Source organism: Rhizopus delemar, genomic scaffold, assembly GCF_000149305.1.
Source record: "Rhizopus delemar RA 99-880 supercont3.2 genomic scaffold, whole genome shotgun sequence".
In the NCBI taxonomy this organism is placed as follows: domain Eukaryota; kingdom Fungi; phylum Mucoromycota; class Mucoromycetes; order Mucorales; family Rhizopodaceae; genus Rhizopus; species Rhizopus delemar.
This window is the reverse complement of record NW_027137828.1, coordinates 2,685,530-2,703,258: the sequence shown is the minus strand read 5'-3', so window position 1 is coordinate 2,703,258 and position 17,729 is coordinate 2,685,530. Positions and strand designations below refer to the sequence as shown.

Here is a 17,729-nt window from a genome sequence, read left to right as displayed (position 1 = left end):
AACTATTTCCCCCACCCCCTCTTTTTCCTTTTTCTTTCTTTTATTAAAAGATTACTATATTCAAGTAATAAATTCAGTTCTTTTGAATATAAATGAACCATTTACTTGAACATCAAACTGCCCCTGAAAGTACTAGAGGTTTATTTGATTCCCCTGCTCCTGTAAAAAAGGTAAACAAAAAAAGCGAGAAAAGAACAACTCAAAGTAAAACACTAAATAATACTTCTACTTTTAGACTAGTATCAATCGAGAGAGTGTCCCTGTTTATGAAAAAAGACGCTCTTTAGGCACTGATTCGTTATCTAACGTAAGGTCCCCCAATTCTCACCATCAACGTTCCAGGTCAGCTAGTGCATCCGATTTTCGCTTATCCAATCATAATGGACGCCGAAGCACTCAGTTTGGACTGCAAACTTTGTTAGAGGAAGACGACAAGAATAAGAAAAAGGATGTTAATGTAGATTCACTACAAGAGATGATTAATACACTGAAGAACTTGCCGCCTGTAATTTCTCCTGCTATTGGAAACAGAAAGCAACAGAGTATATCCACAATCATTCCTTCAAGCGGAGGAGGAAATACAAATCATCAGGTCACCTTTCATAATAGAAGGACGTCATATGGTGGCTATAATATACAATCAAATAATATTGACACTTTCCAGAGCAACCCAGCTGATAGATATCGTTACAAGCGTTCTCAAAGTGTTTCAGGACCTTCAGAAAGAGGCAACCATATGGTACATTTGTTATCTCGAGACCAAGCTCTTGCTGAAGCTGAGGCAAAACTAATGGGTACTCACGACGGAAAACCTGAGAACATGATCAACAAACGTAATTTTGACAATTTTCAGAGAGGTCCTCGTAATTTGTCAAGACGCTATTCAGAATCTTCTAGCAGTAATGTTGGCCCCTTAAATGGTGGGTTTCTATCGGAACGTTCGTCACTTCAAATGCCTACTCTGAATGAACACGAGCCCATCAGCAGCCCTATTGATGGCTTGGGAAACAAGCGTAAAATAATATTCAGCAAGCCTCTTGACTTAACAGCAGCCAATGTTACTCTCGACAACGACTTTTCTTTGGATAATAATCATTATGGTTCTCAGCGAAGATTATCCCTAAGAAATTCTGGTTCTCATAACTTAGATATTGACTGGAGATCAACAGCCACCAGCCAAAACGCGATCAGCAACCGCCATTCTTTCCATTTTGTTCCTTTTACTCCAACTCGTGTCAATTTTGCCCGTGATGATGCAAATCCTCATCAACGTCGTCCACTGTTTATTGCACATCTACCCTTTTCGGCTCTTACGCCCTTATTCCGCGCTCGACAGCTTGTTCAAGGTACATTGAGAGTCAACAAACGCAATAGAAGCGATGCATATGTATTTTGTGAAGAATTGGATGCGGATATCTACATTTGTGGCTCCCGAGATAGAAATCGAGCACTCGAGGGCGATGTGGTTGCTGTTAGACTAGCTGATGTTGATAAAGTTTTACGTGAAAAAAATGAGAAAGAAGAAGCCAAGTTAGCACGCAATGGTGGTCAACAAAAGGTCCGTTTGCCAGATGAAGAGGATGAAAATGAAATTATCTTTGGTGGAGACGAGGATGTTAAGGTTTTGAAACCTAAATATTGTGGTATTGTTGTAGCAATTCTTGAAAGAGCTCAAAATCAAGTATTTTCAGGGTAAAAATTGCCCCCAATGCGACTGGGGTTTTTATACATGGTGTTCTAACTACCTTATTGCAGAACACTGACATTAATGCGGCCTAACAACAAACGTGCCCAAGAAGAAGAGGCTAAGAAGTTACTTGATGGGTACGATGCTTCAAACCAGCAGAAGGAAGCGCCAAGGATTGTGTGGTTTAAGGCAAGTGACAAGCGTGTTCCTTTAATTGCTATCCCGATTGAACAAGCTCCGGACGATTTTGTTGAAAACAGTCAAGAGTATTCTAAGCGTTTATTTGTGGTAAGCAGTGAATATAACTATAAAGCATGATGAAAATCCTAATTTACTTTTCTAAATGTAATAATCAGGGCACTACCAAACGATGGCCTATTACCTCGCTCCATCCCTTTGGTAGCTTAGAGGAGGAAATAGGCTCTGTTTATGAGCTAGAGACACAAACTAAGGCTATTTTGGCAGACAATAACGTTACCAATTCGGAGTTCTCAGAAGCTGTTCAAAGCTGTTTACCACCTTTATCCTTTGACTGCGGTAGTGATATTGATAGTTCTCGTCGAGATCTTAGGGACAATACTGTCACTTTTACAATTGATCCTAAAGGCTCTAATGGTAAGATGCATATTTTGCTAAATAGTGTCAAAATCTTATTCGAACCTTGCATAGTCCTTGACGATGCTTTGTCTATTAAGAAAGTCGATAAGGGTACATGGGAAATTGGTGTACATGTCAGCGATGTAACATATTTCATTAAGTCACAAACACCACTGGATAAAGAAGCTAGAGCAAGAGGTGTCCGTGTTGACTTAGTTCACTCGCATGTTCCTATGATACCTGAGGTTTTGACAGAGCAAATAACAAACTTGGTACCCAACAAATCAAGGTATATTATAAAAAATAGATTTAAAAACAATATGTTCAACATTTATACATTAGATTTACATTCTCTGTTATTTGGAAGATTGATAGTAGTGGTAATGTAATTGATACTTGGTACGGAAAGACTATTATAAGGTGAGATAGAAAAGAGCTCAAAAAACCTTTGCTAATTAAGTGAACCAAAAAGATCTTCAGCAAAGCTTACATATGATGAGGCTCAAGATATATTGGACAATACTTTGAGTAGCGATAATCAAGTTACCAAAAATATCAAATCCCTATATCATGTTGCCACTATCTTACATAATAAACGCAAGGAAAAAGGAGTCTTTAGTCAAATGCGCGAAACACTTGAATTTGAAGTTGAAGACGGAGATTATCAAAACGTTTCTTCAATTACTGCTGCTCGTAAAAAGTCAGCCTCTATTATTGTAAAAGAATTTCTTCTTTTGGCAAATACAAGTGTTGCCCAAAAGATTGCGATGCATTTTCCAGATCAGGCTTTATTACGTCGTCACTCACCTCCTGATCCTCGTAAGATTGTAAGTATTTTTATCCAAACTTTGTATTTGTTACTTATGTATTGATTAGCATGAACTTTGTGACTATGCTTCCAATTACTTAGGTGTACAATTGGATTCTACAAACACCAGTACATTACAGCATTCTATTGAATCAATTCAAGAGCCTAAGCTGCGCAAATTAGTATCTATCCTTGTACTAAAAACTCTCCAAACACCTAAATATTTCTGTGCTGGTAGCGTGGATACTGCCAAATTCTCTCACTATGCTCTTAATGCCCCCTTATTTACACATTTCACCGCACCCAGTAGACGATTTGCTGATATTGTTGTCCATCGTCAGCTGGAAGCTGCTTTAACTGCGGAAGGTAATCAAAGAGTATAAATTAGGGTTATATCATTTGCTTATAATCTTATAGAAAAACATTTTGTGCTTGACAAAGATGTTGTTCAGAAGCTTGCACAGCACTGCAACGTCAAAAAGGATGCAGCCATATGCGCTAGAGAACAAAGTAGCCTTACAATTTTGTCTTTCTATTTACATAAGCAAGCTCAACACTCTTCCATTTTGGCAGACAACAACGGTCTTTCAGCTACTTTCCGAGAAGCTGTAGTAATAGCAGTGTTTGAACAATTCTTTGATGTTATGATCCCAGATTTGAATATCGAAAGGCGTATACATCTTGCTTGTCTACCAGTCTGGAGATCTGATTATAATCAAGTCAAACGAACATTAACCATGTTTTGGAGAAAAGGTGTAAATACTTCGACAGGCGCAAAGATTGAGTGGAACTATGACGATGAAGAAGAAGATGTGGATGAAGAAGCTCTTTTGGAAGAAATGAACAACGTTAGCCCAACCAAAACTTCATCAGCACCCTTAAGCGAGATAGGAGAAGATGAAGAAGAAAGAGCGCTAAAAGATCATCAAATGTACTTGAAAAGTAATGGTATAGATAGCAGCCTAGCCTCTAATAACATGCTGCCATTTAATGTTATTCCTAACAAATCTGCATCAACCCCAATCATCCGTCGTCCAGAAACTATTAAGTCAGCTAGTAAGCGAGCATCTATTGTACACGCAAGATTATCAGATAGCACTGCATACAATACTGAACAAGGTTATCAAACTATAAAAGCTTTGGACAAGATTCGAGTAGTCATGACCGTCGATTTGGCTAGAACCCCTCCTAACATTCGTGTATTAGCTGTTAATCCCTTTTCCTAACTCCTTCATACCCACCTATTTTATCTTTGTTGATATTTTTTGTTATATCCTTCCTGCTTTATATATTCACTGCTTGTTTTTTTTCTTTGCACTCATGTGCATGCGTACATGTTTTCATTTTGTTTTCAGTAAATAAAGCTTTGTACAGTCTGACTGAGAAGATTAAATTAGTGTTCTTTTTCCAGGAACATGCTGTATTTAAAAAATAAAAATATTTCAAGATCTTCTGTTTTACGCTATTACTAAATTAGAGTGTCAACAATTAAAGATACATACCTGAGTAGTGTACATATAAGGAGTGCCTGAAAATGATTTTGATAGCTATATCTTACATTGCAATCATCTGAATTTGATTGATTGTCGAAAGATGCGACATGGATTTTAGCAAATGCATAATTTTGAGTCATTGTGATTGGACTGCTTTTGCTAGTTTGATCTCATATAATCTATCTTTCATCTTCCAGCTTTTCCTTGTTATCACTAAAAAATGAAGTTTGGAAATTACCTGAATGAGCGAAAAGAAAACTTGCCAAAAGAATACGCAGAACATTGTATAGATTATAATGACCTGAAAAACTTTTTAAAGCTGAACGTTTACGCAAATACAATCAAACTTGACGCAAAAGAAGAGCAATTATCCTCATTCACTCAACTTGTCTCTGATCGTTTAGGTCAACTCCAGAAATGTGAAGTTGCTTTTATTGAAAGACTGGATGAACAAGTAAAGAAGGCAACTGCCTTTTTTGAACTTGAATCGCAAAAGTTAGTAAAGGAGGGTCCTGAAATAATGACAACAAAATCTTTGGACGCAACCACCAATCTGTTGAAAAGAATTATACTTTTAGAAAGATTTGTATTTTTGAATTACACAGGCATCACAAAGATCCTTAAGAAGAATGATCGCCACTCTGGACTTTCTTTATCAGAACCCTACTTACAACGTGTTGCTTCTCTTCCTTTGGTCAAAGCTGAAGAATTGACTGAATTAAAGAAGATTGTTATGACCAAGCTTAATCAACAACATGCAGATGTTCACGAAGCAACTATGTCCAGCATCAACGTTACTTCACCTAGAATGTACAGAAGCAGATCACGACACAACTTAAATCCTTCTGCTGTTTTACCACCTAATTTTGTTGGTCCTAACCAGAAAGTTTTAGTTTCCATGTCTGGACCTCATGGTACTGATATTGTTGGTGCTGTGCTTGACTGCCTTGCTCGACACCCATGTGATGTAGAAGACTTTATGTTGTCTCGTTTGTACCACAATGTAACATTCGGGGCCTTGATCACATTGCAATCTGATAATGTAGCCATCTTCCGCGATTTATCTGAAGCAGCTAATAAGTGGGATGCCAACTTAACTTATGATATACCGGATTCTCAAGCCACTGAACCTCTTATCAAAGAAGAGAAAGATAAAAAGGACAAGAAAAAGCAACAAACATCAGAACCTATCTATTTGCCTCCTTCTCTTGAAGAAGCGCCTTATTCTGAACGTGACAAATATGCAGCAACCATCTTGAATCAAGATGGACTTACCTCAGTGCTCTTAAGCAAATGGACCCGTTTGTTGTTAAATCATCGTATTTCAGTTGAGAAGTTGGTAAGACTCAACAAAGGAAATAATAAGTTGTCCTGTGTTGATCTTCGATTAAGTGTTCCAAGAGGGATTGACATGAGCGTTCTTCGTCAAGAACTTATTGAATTGTCATCAAGCCATGGAACAGATATTGCTTTTCAACGGGACGATGTCTTTAGAAAGAACAAGAGACTAGTTGTTTTCGACATGGACTCAACTTTGATTTATCAAGAAGTTATTGATGAAATTGCTAGACATGCTGGTGTTGTAGATAAAGTATCTGTAAGTGGCCCATGCTATGCTTTATTATGTTAATTCTCAATTCTTTTTTTGTCTTCAGGCTATTACTGAAGCCGCTATGAATGGCGAAATCGATTTCAAGGAATCATTACGACGCAGAGTTGCTCTTTTGAATGGTACAAGTGTCAGCGTGCTTGAGAACGTTAAGCAAATCCTTACTTTCACTGAGGGCGCCCGTTTCTTGTGTTCTGCTCTTAAAAAACTAGGTTTCAAATTGGCAGTTATTAGCGGTAAGTGAGCTCATATATAAAAATCGTTCTTATTTATGCTTTTATTAGGTGGATTTTTACCTTTAGCTCGCTATGTCAAATCTGAATTGGGACTTGATTATGCCTTTGCAAACCAGGTAAAATAAATACATACTATTAAAAAAATATTTTCTGAACCTATCATAGCTCAAAGTTTCTTCCGATGGTTTAACACTTACAGGAGAAACAGTTGGCCCCATTGTTGATGGAATCCGTAAGGCAGAATTATTGGAAGTAATTGCTCAAGCCGAAGGTGTTACCTTGAATCAAGTTATCGCTGTAGGAGATGGTGCAAATGACTTGTGGATGCTTAACAAAGCAGGTTTAGGAATTGCGTTCAACGCTAAGCCTCGTGTACAGGAGAAAGCAGGCGCTAGAATTAACCAAAAGAGTTTGAAATATGTCTTAACGCTATTAGGATACTCTGATCAAGATATGGAAGAATTAAGCAATGATTACTAAATCATTGTAAAAATAATAGAAGACAATGTGTTTAAACCTGTTCACTGTCAAGTGTTTATAAACTCTAATGCTAAAGCACACACAGCCCACTTTAATTTTAGAAAAAATAAAATAAAATAAAAATTAGAACATTTCTCGTAAGACAAATAAAATCTCCTTGCATGAATATATGCCCTTCACTCTTCTAAAAATGTATCCATGTTTGCCATTTTATGATTTGAGCTACATTATTTAGTAGTCTCTTGGTAACACATGCACTACATCTCAAAACCTATAGAAAGACTTTTTTCTAAACAATGAAAATATTACTGATAGAAGAAACAAAATTCTTGAGGAAATAAAAGTTGCATGATGGAGTCAATTGATAGCCTCAATCGGTTTGCTAAATGATACAATTACGTACCTTCCCACGGAGAAAAATATAGTATGATAAGCAGTTACAATAGCTGACAAGTATGAATCACTTAAAGCACAAAGCATTAGGAAGAGTTACCACTGGTATTCACTAGTTATATCTTTTTTAGTGTTCCTTAATAGTATAATCATGAGAAGACGCGACTTTTTTCTGCACGGAATCGTCGCTGAATTTGAAATAAATTAAAGCGAAAGATGCAAACCGTGGTTTTGCAGGAGGGAATAAACATTTTTTTTTATTTATTGAAAACAAACCTCATTAAAGCAACTATGTTTACGAGTAGGATTTATTCTGCTGTATATTCTGGTGTACCAGTATTTGAAATGATAGTCAATGGTGTCACTGTAATGCGTAGACAGAAAGATTCATACATGAACGCAACACAAATTCTAAAGGTTGCAAACATTGATAAGGGAAAAAGAACAAAAATCTTAGAAAAAGAAATCTTGGTTGGCGAGCACGAAAAAGTACAGGGAGGATATGGAAAATATCAAGGAACTTGGTAAATCGCAATCTCTTTGCTAACTCACGATCTTTCTAAAGTTCATTTGCAGGATCCCTTTTGAAAAGAGTAAGGAGCTTGCTGAGAGATATAGCGTGCTGCAAGCATTAGGCCCATTATTGGAACTTGACGTAAACACTTCTCCTGCAATCAATAGCTCAGTATCTTTACCTACTAAAGAACAAGCTACTCTAGCTTTGAGAAGTCAGGGCTTTGAGAATACAAATGCAGTTCAGCAACAATCTTTAAATGAGCAACACTCTAAGTCAGAAGATTTAAATGTTGATGAAACAGCAAATAAAGATCAACAACAACAACCTCAGCAAGAAGTTCAAGCAAAAAAACAGAAAAATATTCAACTTTTAGCATCAAGGCATAATCCTATGCAAACGCAACCAATTTCACCCAAACCTATGCATCCGCCTCAGACACAGACACAAACACGTCCTTTTTCAACATTTGAAGAGGATGGAAAGCTACCAGCGCGTAAAAAAGTCAAAACGACTGATACGTTACAGCCTTTGCAGAGTCATATGGAAAAACAAGAAAATTCAGAGAAATTGGAGCATTTAAACGAAATTTCAGTTACAGATGAAAATAATCGAAGTGTTCTAATGTCTATCTTCCTCTCAGATCAGCCAGAGCAGGTGCTTGAACTCCTGCAAGCCGATCGGTCCTCCCTTGATATTGATATGGTCATTGATGAATCGGGCCATACGGCTCTTCATTGGGCAACTGCTTTAGCAAGAATTGGTACTGTTGAGAAATTAGTAGAAAGAGGAGCTAATGTTTCTTGTATGAGCTATACTGGTGAAACACCTCTTATGCGAGGTGTTTTGGTAACTAACAATTTTGATGATGGAACATTTCCAAAAATACTAGAATTGCTTGAAAGTTCAATTACAACACTTGACAACAAAAAAAGAAGCGTGTTGCACCATGCTTGCTTATCTGCTGGTGTTTCGGATCGTGTCAATGCAGCCGTGTATTATGTGGACTTTTTATTAAAAACCATAATGAAAAACGAAAAATACAAGTATATAATTGATCTTCAGGATTCTCTTGGTGACACTGCTACAACTATCGCAGCTCGATTAAATAATAGTGGGATTGTGGAGCTTTTATCGAAAGCTGGAGCTACCAGAGTGATGGAAAACAATGTTGGTCTAGTATCAGATGATTATGAAGAAGAAAGAACCCCAAATCCTAAAAATTACCAGGAAGTAAGTAATATAGTTTTCTGATAATTATAAGGCACTAAGAAATTACAATCAGGAAGAGCAAATCAACAAAACAGCGCAATCTGATTCATTTTCATTTTCTAAAAAGTTGCATGGCCCTAGCCAAAGAGGAAAAGAAATTGTTGCAAGTAAATGACTACAAGATTTTATGTAGCATATAATACTTAATTTTCTTTTAAAATAGCTGTACAGAAAATAGTCGATGCACTCGACAACGAATATGGTAACCAGCTTGAAAGTAAAGAGCAGCAATTAAATTCTATACAGCAAGAGCTTGACAACATAACAAAAGAGCTCGAGTCAACACGTAAAGAAGTCGAAAAGCGTCAGATACAATCCCAGAAGCTTTCTGAAGCTCAACAAAAGACCCGTAATATAGAAAATGCACTAGAAGTCGGTTGGTCTCGCTTAGAGGAAATAATGGAGAAGGCAGGTGAAAAAATGCCAGATCGCATGGAAATTGATAATTTTGATGAAAACGAGGATATTGACGAATTGTTTGTTGTGAGCAATTTGAATTTACCCAAAGATGCAACAGACGATGAGAAGAAGATTAAGATGAAGGAACAAGTACAAAAACTGCAAGCAGTAGTGAATGCATACAAAATTAATGATGAGCTGCTCAAAAAAGAAATCAAAGAAATTCAAGACCAATTTGCAGAGAAGGAGACGCAATGTAAACGACTAATTGCTGCATGCTGTAATCTTCCAATAGAAAAGATTGATGATCTAGTTGAGCCACTCACGCTAGCTATTGAGAGCGATCCACCTGATCTTGATCTTGCTCGAGTTATTGGTTTCATGGACAAAGTCAAAAGGCAAGGCGCTTTTCCAGAAGCCCCTATAACTTCAAGTATGAGTCCATTGAGAATGAATACTAGAGATTCTCCTTCGCTGCCCACTGATGCTAATACAAACGACGAAGCTGATCTTACAACACCTCCAGAGGCTTGATATGTCTTTTTCTTTTTCTGTAAATAAAAGTAGTCTTAAGCTACATTATAATACATTGCTCTGTTTTGATTAAGAGAACAATATACGGACAATTTATTCTAAAACAATAAGCATAGCAGTAATGTCTGTGTTCAGAAATTACTGGTTGATATCGTTTTGCCTATCAGTTCTTGTCAAATTAAAGACGGTGCCAACATTAAATAACTATATCCGCTTATGGATAACTCTTTAAACATAATGGTTAGTTTTATTTACAATGTTGTTGCAAAAGAAATGCTCTACTAGAATTTAGACAATAGGTAAAGTTCTGTGACTTCAGTCAAATCATGTTTTTTATACCAGATGAAGTTCTCAGTGGAAGCGTATTCCCACTTTTTTTTTCTTTGTAATTTTTTAAATAATGTTGAGCAGTAGACTGCCTCAAGTCGCTTTGGCTATTGGTGTTGGCGTAGCAACCGGTATTTACGTTTTCCAACCTTTGATAAAACAATATGAACAGTAAGTAGCTTTATTTAATAGTAAAAATTTTTATATTTAATTTTCATTTAGAGAGACAAAGGGTACTTGGGTTCTCCCAACTGATGAGGAAAGATTAAAGAAAATTCAAGAAAGAAGGGAAAAATAAACTAGTATATCTTTTCTAATAGACAAAGAAAATGTAAAGAAGTACTTGGGTTTTTCCCTATTAATAAAAAACACATTTCATAACACCAATTACCAACTACTTTTATGGGAACTGTTTGAAGTTAAAAGTTTGAGGGCAACATCTTTTTTTTTTTCAAAAATTTAAGTCTTTTTGAATATGGCAAATAAACCGCAACCTGTTGCTGTCGAAACACCAAAAGAAAATGAATCAGTGTATGAACAAAAGAACGTTCACGAAGTGTACGAGATTATTGCCAATCATTTCAGTGACACACGCTACAAAGTAATTTCTTTTTTCTTTTTATAATTTACTTTATTCTGATCATGAAGAATAGCCTTGGCCTGTTGTCGAAAACTTCTTAAATGGCATGAAACCAGGAAGCTTAGGAGCTGATGTTGGCTGTGGTAATGGCAAATATATTGGTGTTAATCCTAATATCCTCATTCTTGGATCTGACAGGTAAAACAACATTTTGAATTTTGCAGATCGTTTTGAATATTCATAAAATTGCTAAGGAGCACAAATCTTATAAAGATTGTTAAAGAACGTGGTCACGAAGGGATGGTATCTGATGCATTGAATTTGCCGTATAGGGATAGCTCATTTGTAAGTAGGAAAAGAGAAGCTTTGTAGGTGTACTTTTGACTTTTGTAGTAATCTTTTCCACATTAGGACTTTGCGATATCAATAGCAGTTATCCATCATTTTGCTAGTCCAGAGAGAAGATTACAAGCTGTAAAAGATATGGCCAAGATAGTGAGACCTGGAGGGAAAATACTTGTATTCGTATGGGCATTAGAGCAAACAAAATTTAGTAAACGTAATTTTGAACCTGGTCAGCAAGACGTTTTTGTGCCTTGGATGCTCACAAAGAAAAAGGAGGACAAAGAAGAAAATCCAGCAGTGTATAACAGATACTATCACTTATTTAAAAAGGGCGAGTTAGATGCTCTATTTGAGCAAATAGAAGATCTTGTTATAGAAAACTCTGGATACGATAGAGATAATCATTATGTTATTGCATGTAAAAAATAAAAGACCTCTATATTGGTTACATTGATTTTTTATTATTATTGTTTGGGAGGGCAAGGATTTAAATGAGGATTTACTAGTCCAATCGAATGGTAGGAACTCCCAATTTTATAAATCGTTTAAACATGCTTTGTCTCATGTTACTATATTGCTGAAGGGCCGCGTTCTTGACAATTGGTGACTGACTATCGTCACCAATGAATACAATACGTTTTAAGCGACCCAAAATTTCTTTCGATTCTTGAAGTTGTAAAAGAATAAATGTTTCTATTTCTAATATCTGATCGGCCTCTAACACAACGATATTATTATATTTGAAGTTGCACTTGATAAGCTCAGGTCGTTTTAAAGCAGCGTGAGTACATGTCATACCAACAATCTTTGCCTCCTTCGTTAACAAGTAGTTGGCGCGATCATAATCATATCTTAAAAGTTCGAATGGTCTAATACCCTCTAATTGGCCAAATAAATTGTCAAAATATCGTTTGCATCCACTTGCAGATTCAAGAGCTTCCTCCAGACTCATTGAGTCAGTAAATACAGGCTTAGGGGCATGAGAAAAGAATTGAGCAAAAGGGAACGCATCACGAAGCTTCTCCACGGTGTCAATAGACTCGGCTGATTTTAAGAAGCTTTCCCAACGAGGCAAAACATGAACTTTATAAAAGTGACCAGCTGTTTCACAGGTAGAGCCATGTTCACCAGGTACATTTAAAGAACGGGCCAGTTGGTCAACTTGTTGTAAAAGAGAAATTCTACGCTCTAGAGTAACAGGTATGCGACTGTATTTACTGAAGCTAACTTCGGAGTTTAGCTCCTGCTCACCATGTCCAATGCGTATGAGATGTCGAGATTGAACACCCAGTTCCACAACTTTTTCGAATATTTTATCTAATGTTTCGCTGTTGCGGGTGATAATAAGTGTTCTTTGATCAGAGTAGTTGCGATATAAGTTTGCAATAATTTGAACAGCAACTTCAGTTTTGCTAACATCAACATGACCCGCTATAGTCGTCAAACCATAATTCATTCCGGAATAGATAGCTTCTGCTTGTGCAGGTGAAAAGCGAATTTGATTTTGCTTGTTATTATTTGAAGGGTAAGGGCCATCACTGGGTACTTTGTAGGATTCAACTTCAAATGTCTCGGAAACAGCAGTTTTGGTTTCCGTTTTTTTGGATTTCTTTGTTTTTTTGACAGGTTTCTGATCTTCTTCCATCGGATCATTGAGTAATTTGAGACGATAAGGTGGTTGCAAAGGCTGTTCCCCACCAGGAGCGGGTTGAACATTTCTATCAGGGAAACTGCTCTTCAAATGATCCCAATCGAGGAAAGTGTCAAGCAAATCAAACTTCTCAAGACGATCTGCCATTTTAGTATAATGGGCACTGGATGAATCGCCATAACCTAAAAATATTTTGTGAAGCCATTCAGGGACAGTAACGTTTGTCCCTGCTAAGTTTCTAATGGTTTCCAATACATATTTGAAGTTGTTATCTTCGGCTCTTCTACGTACAAGTACGTTGAATGTTGTATAAATATCTTCAGAATGCTTCTTATTATATCTATCCATATCCCACTGAGAATATCCTTTAGCAGAAAGCCAGTTTTTATAATTTTGTATATTACCTTATATTGATTGGTATCCAATTGAACACGAATAGTACGCTCACTGCCTTTGATTTTATCTTTTCTATCTTCGGGGTTTGGTCTAGATACTTCATCAATAGATCGTCCTAAACAAAGAGTTATTTCTTTAGATAATATTCATGATAAGGGTGCATTAATTATGTGTTACCATCAGCACCAATAAAATCAACAATTTCACAGCCACGAATGTACTTGATACCATAATGCTCTCTAAAACTTTCACCACTGCTCATCATGTTTAAGGAATCTTCTGTTGCTTCGATGGATACTAAGAATAAGGTATCATGCTTGCGTAAAGCATCCCATTCATTACGCATATTGCGCGCGTATGCACTAAGACTTATAGTAACCTAAAATAATGCCATAAGTAAGAAATGATTTTAAATATAAATGCGCTTAATTTACATCAGCTTTAACATAAGCAGGCTTGTCTTCGCCAAGTTTTGCATCGGCAATATCAACAACACTATATAAAAATAAACATTAAGCGATGTGAGTTTATATGTGATTTATCCACCATACTTGAACGATTGGATCAATGTAGCCATACGAGCTTTGCCGCCGAATTCTGTTTTGCACTCTGGAAACTTCATTCTTGGTGACAATCTTTTCACTACATCCTCGATATCTCTTCTAACTTCACAGATGCTCCCAATTCTAAAGAGAGTATGATTTCTAAGCAAATAGTCATTGATAGTCAAGAACTGTAAATCCAATTTAGGCAAAGCAATGGACCGATCACCTCTGTAATTTTGTGTTTGAGTCAAATTATCATCAAATATGACTTTCTCATCAGGATACAATGGCTGGTTGCTTATCTTCTTTATTTGGCTTTCCCGTTTTTCGTATTTTGTAACAAGTACATTGATCAAATACTCCTTTATATCCACGTCTATGTCAATCCCAACTGGTTGATTACGAATACCTAGACTCTCACAAAGTTCTACAAGAGTGTTTTCGGATAATGGTTTGAAATGCCATAATAAATCTTCACGTGTTTCAATAGATGACAGGTTCGCTAAAGGAAGTTCTTTGATTTGCTCTCTAAACCTTCGAAAAGCGATATGCTATCAATGCAAAAAAATGCATTTAGTATATTTTCAGTGCTTGCTTTAGGTAATCATATTTACCTGTAGTTGAACAAGCTGCTGATAATGAGCTTCAATTATTGCAATATCTGTCAAAGCGACACCTGTTTGATCATTGACTTCGAATTTTGCGTAAAAGGACAAACTGTTCATAAGTTCTTTTAATAAATCAGTATCCTTGTTTTCTCTACGATTAAATGGAGCCATTTGACATAAGACAATAACCTGGTGATCATCTAGTAATGTGTTAAAAAACCTGCGCGTTGGCAATCGAACTTCCAATCCAATTAAAAACTCAATAATGCGTTCACTATATTTAATAATCTCCTCATCAACTAAAGAAATCAATGTATTAGCATTCCTCTTTGTTACTTCCTCTTTTTATAAAACCTTCTCCCTCAGCAGGTATTCTGTATACAAGAAATACAAACTTTTTCAACAACAGACTTAACCAATTTCTTTCATATTCTAATTGTTCTCTTGCCGAATCATCTAATATACATGTCTTTTGATTAGAGAAAGATCTCTAATCGCCTTATTTCTGAAAGGTTACCTGCTGCATTCAGCTTTTTGTTACTTGAATTCCACAATTTCTGAAGCGAAGGATATTCATTAAAGAGGCGCTCTCTGATTGAATCGTCTGCTAAGTTATTCCAGATGCCAATAGTGACTAATTTGAGACATTCTGTTCGAACAAGTTCATTTTCAAAGCTTTGGAAGCAATGAATTAGAAAGACAAGTAATACTCGTTGACAAGTTATTGATAAGTCATCGCTAATGATTAATTGAGTAACGCGTTGAAAAAGTGTTGAAAACTTTTCAGGATCTTCATTAAACACGTCTACATAATATTTTGGTTATAAGTTAGTAACAATCCGTCTTTTTTATGCTTTAGTATACCCCAAGCAATATTTTGACGAGATTTTTCGACAGCCATTAAACCAATGGAAATAACATGGTTTGTAGAGGCTTTTTTGTTGTATTGCGGCCAAAGATACTATAATAAAGCCATTAATCAATTTGGAGGATGCAGTAAAACATTTTACAAACCTTTTCTAAATATTGGGATGACTCCAAGAGCGCGAGTTTGTTTATAGCAAAATTAGAAGGTAAGAGTTCGTTGTTAAAGATTTCTTCAACAACACTTGGTTTCCACTTGGCTTTGTTAGTAAGATGCGCTTCAATAAGCTTTGAGATGCTATCAGCATGAGGGAGCGCCTCACTTGCTGCATCCTGAGAAGGTAATGCCGAGTTTTGTGACATTGACGCTTTTTACCAATAAAAAGAAAAATGCAGTAAAAAAAAAAATACAGACAAAATTTATATTGAGCAAACATTTTACCGTCACATCACGGCTTTTTTCTTAAACAGTTTTACACATGAGTGAACAACGTGAAGTTGGCTTTGGGCCAGGAAGAAGGAAAGCAGTTAGAAAAGGAATGTTTTCAAAGGATTGTACGTTTATTTGAAGAAAAGCAAAAGCATGCATATAGAGCATTTTATACTAATGCTGTCGTATAGTAAAATTATTAATGTATGGTTTTGGTGATGTTGCCAATCCTGCTTCAGATTCTATTGCAGTAATGGATGATTTAGTTATTGATTATATTACGGAGATGGTAAATAGATCTAATATAATTATTGCTTTCTGTAAGAAATAATCTATTTATATAGTGTCAAAAAGCAGCACAGGTAGCAGACAATAGAGGCAAAGTTAAAGTAGAAGACTTCAAATTCGTTCTACGTAAAGATACAAAGAAGTTGGCACGTGTAGAAGAATTACTGTATATGAGTGAAGATATCAGACGAGCTAAACAATTATTTGACGAGAAGGAGATGGATCCAGCAGATGAAATTTAACTGCATGCTTTTGTATATATTTTATTCAGCAATTTCAATAAACTTTTTTATATCAGTGACTTTTTCAGCACAGCGAAGGCAATACCATTCATTTCCAGTTATTGATAACTTTGACTGAATGCAATAATAACAGTATTGATGACCACAGTTGGTTTCATAAGGGTTATAGACGTTAAAATCTTGATTTGTAGCATTATCATCACTATCGTGACATATAGCACATTGGTTTTCAGGTAATTGAGAATAGCCCTTAGACGAAACAAGAAATGATTTTGGCAGCAGAGTATGCATCACTTTCATTTTCAATTTTTCAACGTTGATTAAGGGCACTAAAAACAATAGAAATTCCTTTTTTTTTTTTTTTTTTTTTTTTGTCAATATTAAACCTCAAATACTATGCAAATAAGAACTTACTGTAAATGCGTGCCAAACCATTTGTCGGTTCAAGAATTCAAAACTAACTTGTCTATTCATCGATTTCTTTGAATAAACAAGTCTCATGGATAATAAGCGATCTATTAGCATGCGGTATTTCCCATTCCACAAAAATACAAGGAAATTAATGAGTGAGAATAGCTTCCAATATTTTTCGCCGTACTGAAGCAATTTGTATATCTTATTTCTAATGTCATCCTCTTCTAGTTCTCCCCAACCTTTGTTTGTAGCAATCCTACTTATCCTTGTCCACGCGTACTGTCCACCTACAGTTAGTATTCCATAAGATATTTTTTGTGCTTTAGTTAGAGGTGCATCTTTTGCAATAGATTCCACTTTTTGAATATAAATTATGAGCACAAAATTCTTCTTTTTTCTTCATGTGCACTTACATGATCCTTTATGCATTCTTTCATTCCTGTATTTGAGGTTTTGAAGTTGTGCTCCGTAGGTTGTAGAGGAATTATATATTGAGAGCTTAAATAGTGTCAGGTTTAATAAAGCAAGTAATTCTGGCTCAAATCGCTCTTTCATCGCAGGCTAATCTTAATGCATGAGCATTTCTTATAGATGTAAGTAGAAAGCTAGGCATACCTTGAAGAGCGAGAATGCGCTCCATAACTGCTCCTTTAAAATGTCAACTAGTTCATTATCCAAGATTTCAGAATCAAGCTGGCCGACTCTCATTACTTTTAAAGAAGAACTCTTTAAGGAAGCTACAGACTGCCTAATCTTGTTTAGAATGGGTTGAATATTTTCCCAATTGGTCCTCCATTCAGTTGAAACAGGTTGCGAAGGTAAGAGCGACATTCTTTTTTTTTTTTTTTTGAAAAAAATAGCACAACAAAGTGAAAGTGAAAAAAAGTTTACCGCATTTTATTTCATTACATAATCGCGAACCAGTTGTATTGGTACGAATTCTCATGATAGATCATAGGGGAAAAAATGATCGCATAAAGTAGATGTTAAGCATAGCGACCTTGATATGCTCAAAAC

General features: G+C 36.0%; 9 protein-coding genes across 9 annotated transcripts; 6 read left to right on the top strand and 3 right to left on the bottom strand.

The window, feature by feature from the left end:
* Positions 1-92: 92 nt before the first annotated feature.
* Positions 93-4,318, top strand: RO3G_03283 (uncharacterized protein; the record flags this gene model as incomplete). Its single annotated transcript, XM_067657874.1, has 9 exons — positions 93-170; positions 236-1,692; positions 1,756-1,975; positions 2,044-2,302; positions 2,357-2,573; positions 2,627-2,704; positions 2,745-3,111; positions 3,161-3,458; positions 3,510-4,318. 9 exons carry the CDS (start codon positions 93-95, stop codon positions 4,316-4,318), a joined length of 3,783 nt encoding a protein of 1,260 aa, XP_067513975.1.
* Positions 4,319-4,805: 487 nt separating this feature from the next.
* Positions 4,806-6,910, top strand: RO3G_03282 (uncharacterized protein; the record flags this gene model as incomplete). The annotated part of the gene is made up of 4 exons (XM_067657873.1): positions 4,806-6,182; positions 6,241-6,430; positions 6,479-6,546; positions 6,596-6,910. The coding sequence occupies 4 exons, from the start codon at positions 4,806-4,808 to the stop codon at positions 6,908-6,910; spliced, it is 1,950 nt and encodes a 649-aa protein (XP_067513974.1).
* Positions 6,911-7,594: 684 nt separating this feature from the next.
* RO3G_03281 (uncharacterized protein) lies at positions 7,595-10,022 on the top strand (the record flags this gene model as incomplete). Its single annotated transcript, XM_067657872.1, has 4 exons — positions 7,595-7,827; positions 7,880-9,050; positions 9,157-9,196; positions 9,253-10,022. The coding sequence occupies 4 exons, from the start codon at positions 7,595-7,597 to the stop codon at positions 10,020-10,022; spliced, it is 2,214 nt and encodes a 737-aa protein (XP_067513973.1).
* Positions 10,023-10,422: 400 nt separating this feature from the next.
* Positions 10,423-10,647, top strand: RO3G_03280 (uncharacterized protein; the record flags this gene model as incomplete). The annotated part of the gene is made up of 2 exons (XM_067657871.1): positions 10,423-10,520; positions 10,572-10,647. 2 exons carry the CDS (start codon positions 10,423-10,425, stop codon positions 10,645-10,647), a joined length of 174 nt encoding a protein of 57 aa, XP_067513972.1.
* Positions 10,648-10,824: 177 nt separating this feature from the next.
* On the top strand, positions 10,825-11,325 carry RO3G_03279 (uncharacterized protein; the record flags this gene model as incomplete). The annotated part of the gene is made up of 4 exons (XM_067657870.1): positions 10,825-10,950; positions 11,003-11,127; positions 11,262-11,274; positions 11,323-11,325. 4 exons carry the CDS (start codon positions 10,825-10,827, stop codon positions 11,323-11,325), a joined length of 267 nt encoding a protein of 88 aa, XP_067513971.1.
* A 451-nt stretch (positions 11,326-11,776) lies between these two features.
* On the bottom strand, positions 11,777-14,645 carry RO3G_03278 (uncharacterized protein; the record flags this gene model as incomplete). Its single annotated transcript, XM_067657869.1, has 6 exons — positions 11,777-13,279; positions 13,330-13,436; positions 13,499-13,700; positions 13,756-13,816; positions 13,873-14,417; positions 14,481-14,645. 6 exons carry the CDS (start codon positions 14,643-14,645, stop codon positions 11,777-11,779), a joined length of 2,583 nt encoding a protein of 860 aa, XP_067513970.1.
* Positions 14,646-14,950: 305 nt separating this feature from the next.
* On the bottom strand, positions 14,951-15,701 carry RO3G_03277 (uncharacterized protein; the record flags this gene model as incomplete). The annotated part of the gene is made up of 3 exons (XM_067657868.1): positions 14,951-15,279; positions 15,339-15,435; positions 15,489-15,701. 3 exons carry the CDS (start codon positions 15,699-15,701, stop codon positions 14,951-14,953), a joined length of 639 nt encoding a protein of 212 aa, XP_067513969.1.
* A 116-nt stretch (positions 15,702-15,817) lies between these two features.
* Positions 15,818-16,298, top strand: RO3G_03276 (uncharacterized protein; the record flags this gene model as incomplete). Its single annotated transcript, XM_067657867.1, has 3 exons — positions 15,818-15,893; positions 15,960-16,057; positions 16,113-16,298. 3 exons carry the CDS (start codon positions 15,818-15,820, stop codon positions 16,296-16,298), a joined length of 360 nt encoding a protein of 119 aa, XP_067513968.1.
* Positions 16,299-16,618: 320 nt separating this feature from the next.
* Positions 16,619-17,543, bottom strand: RO3G_03275 (uncharacterized protein; the record flags this gene model as incomplete). Its single annotated transcript, XM_067657866.1, has 4 exons — positions 16,619-16,627; positions 16,713-17,068; positions 17,126-17,273; positions 17,328-17,543. 4 exons carry the CDS (start codon positions 17,541-17,543, stop codon positions 16,619-16,621), a joined length of 729 nt encoding a protein of 242 aa, XP_067513967.1.
* Between the last annotated feature and the right edge of the window lie 186 nt (positions 17,544-17,729).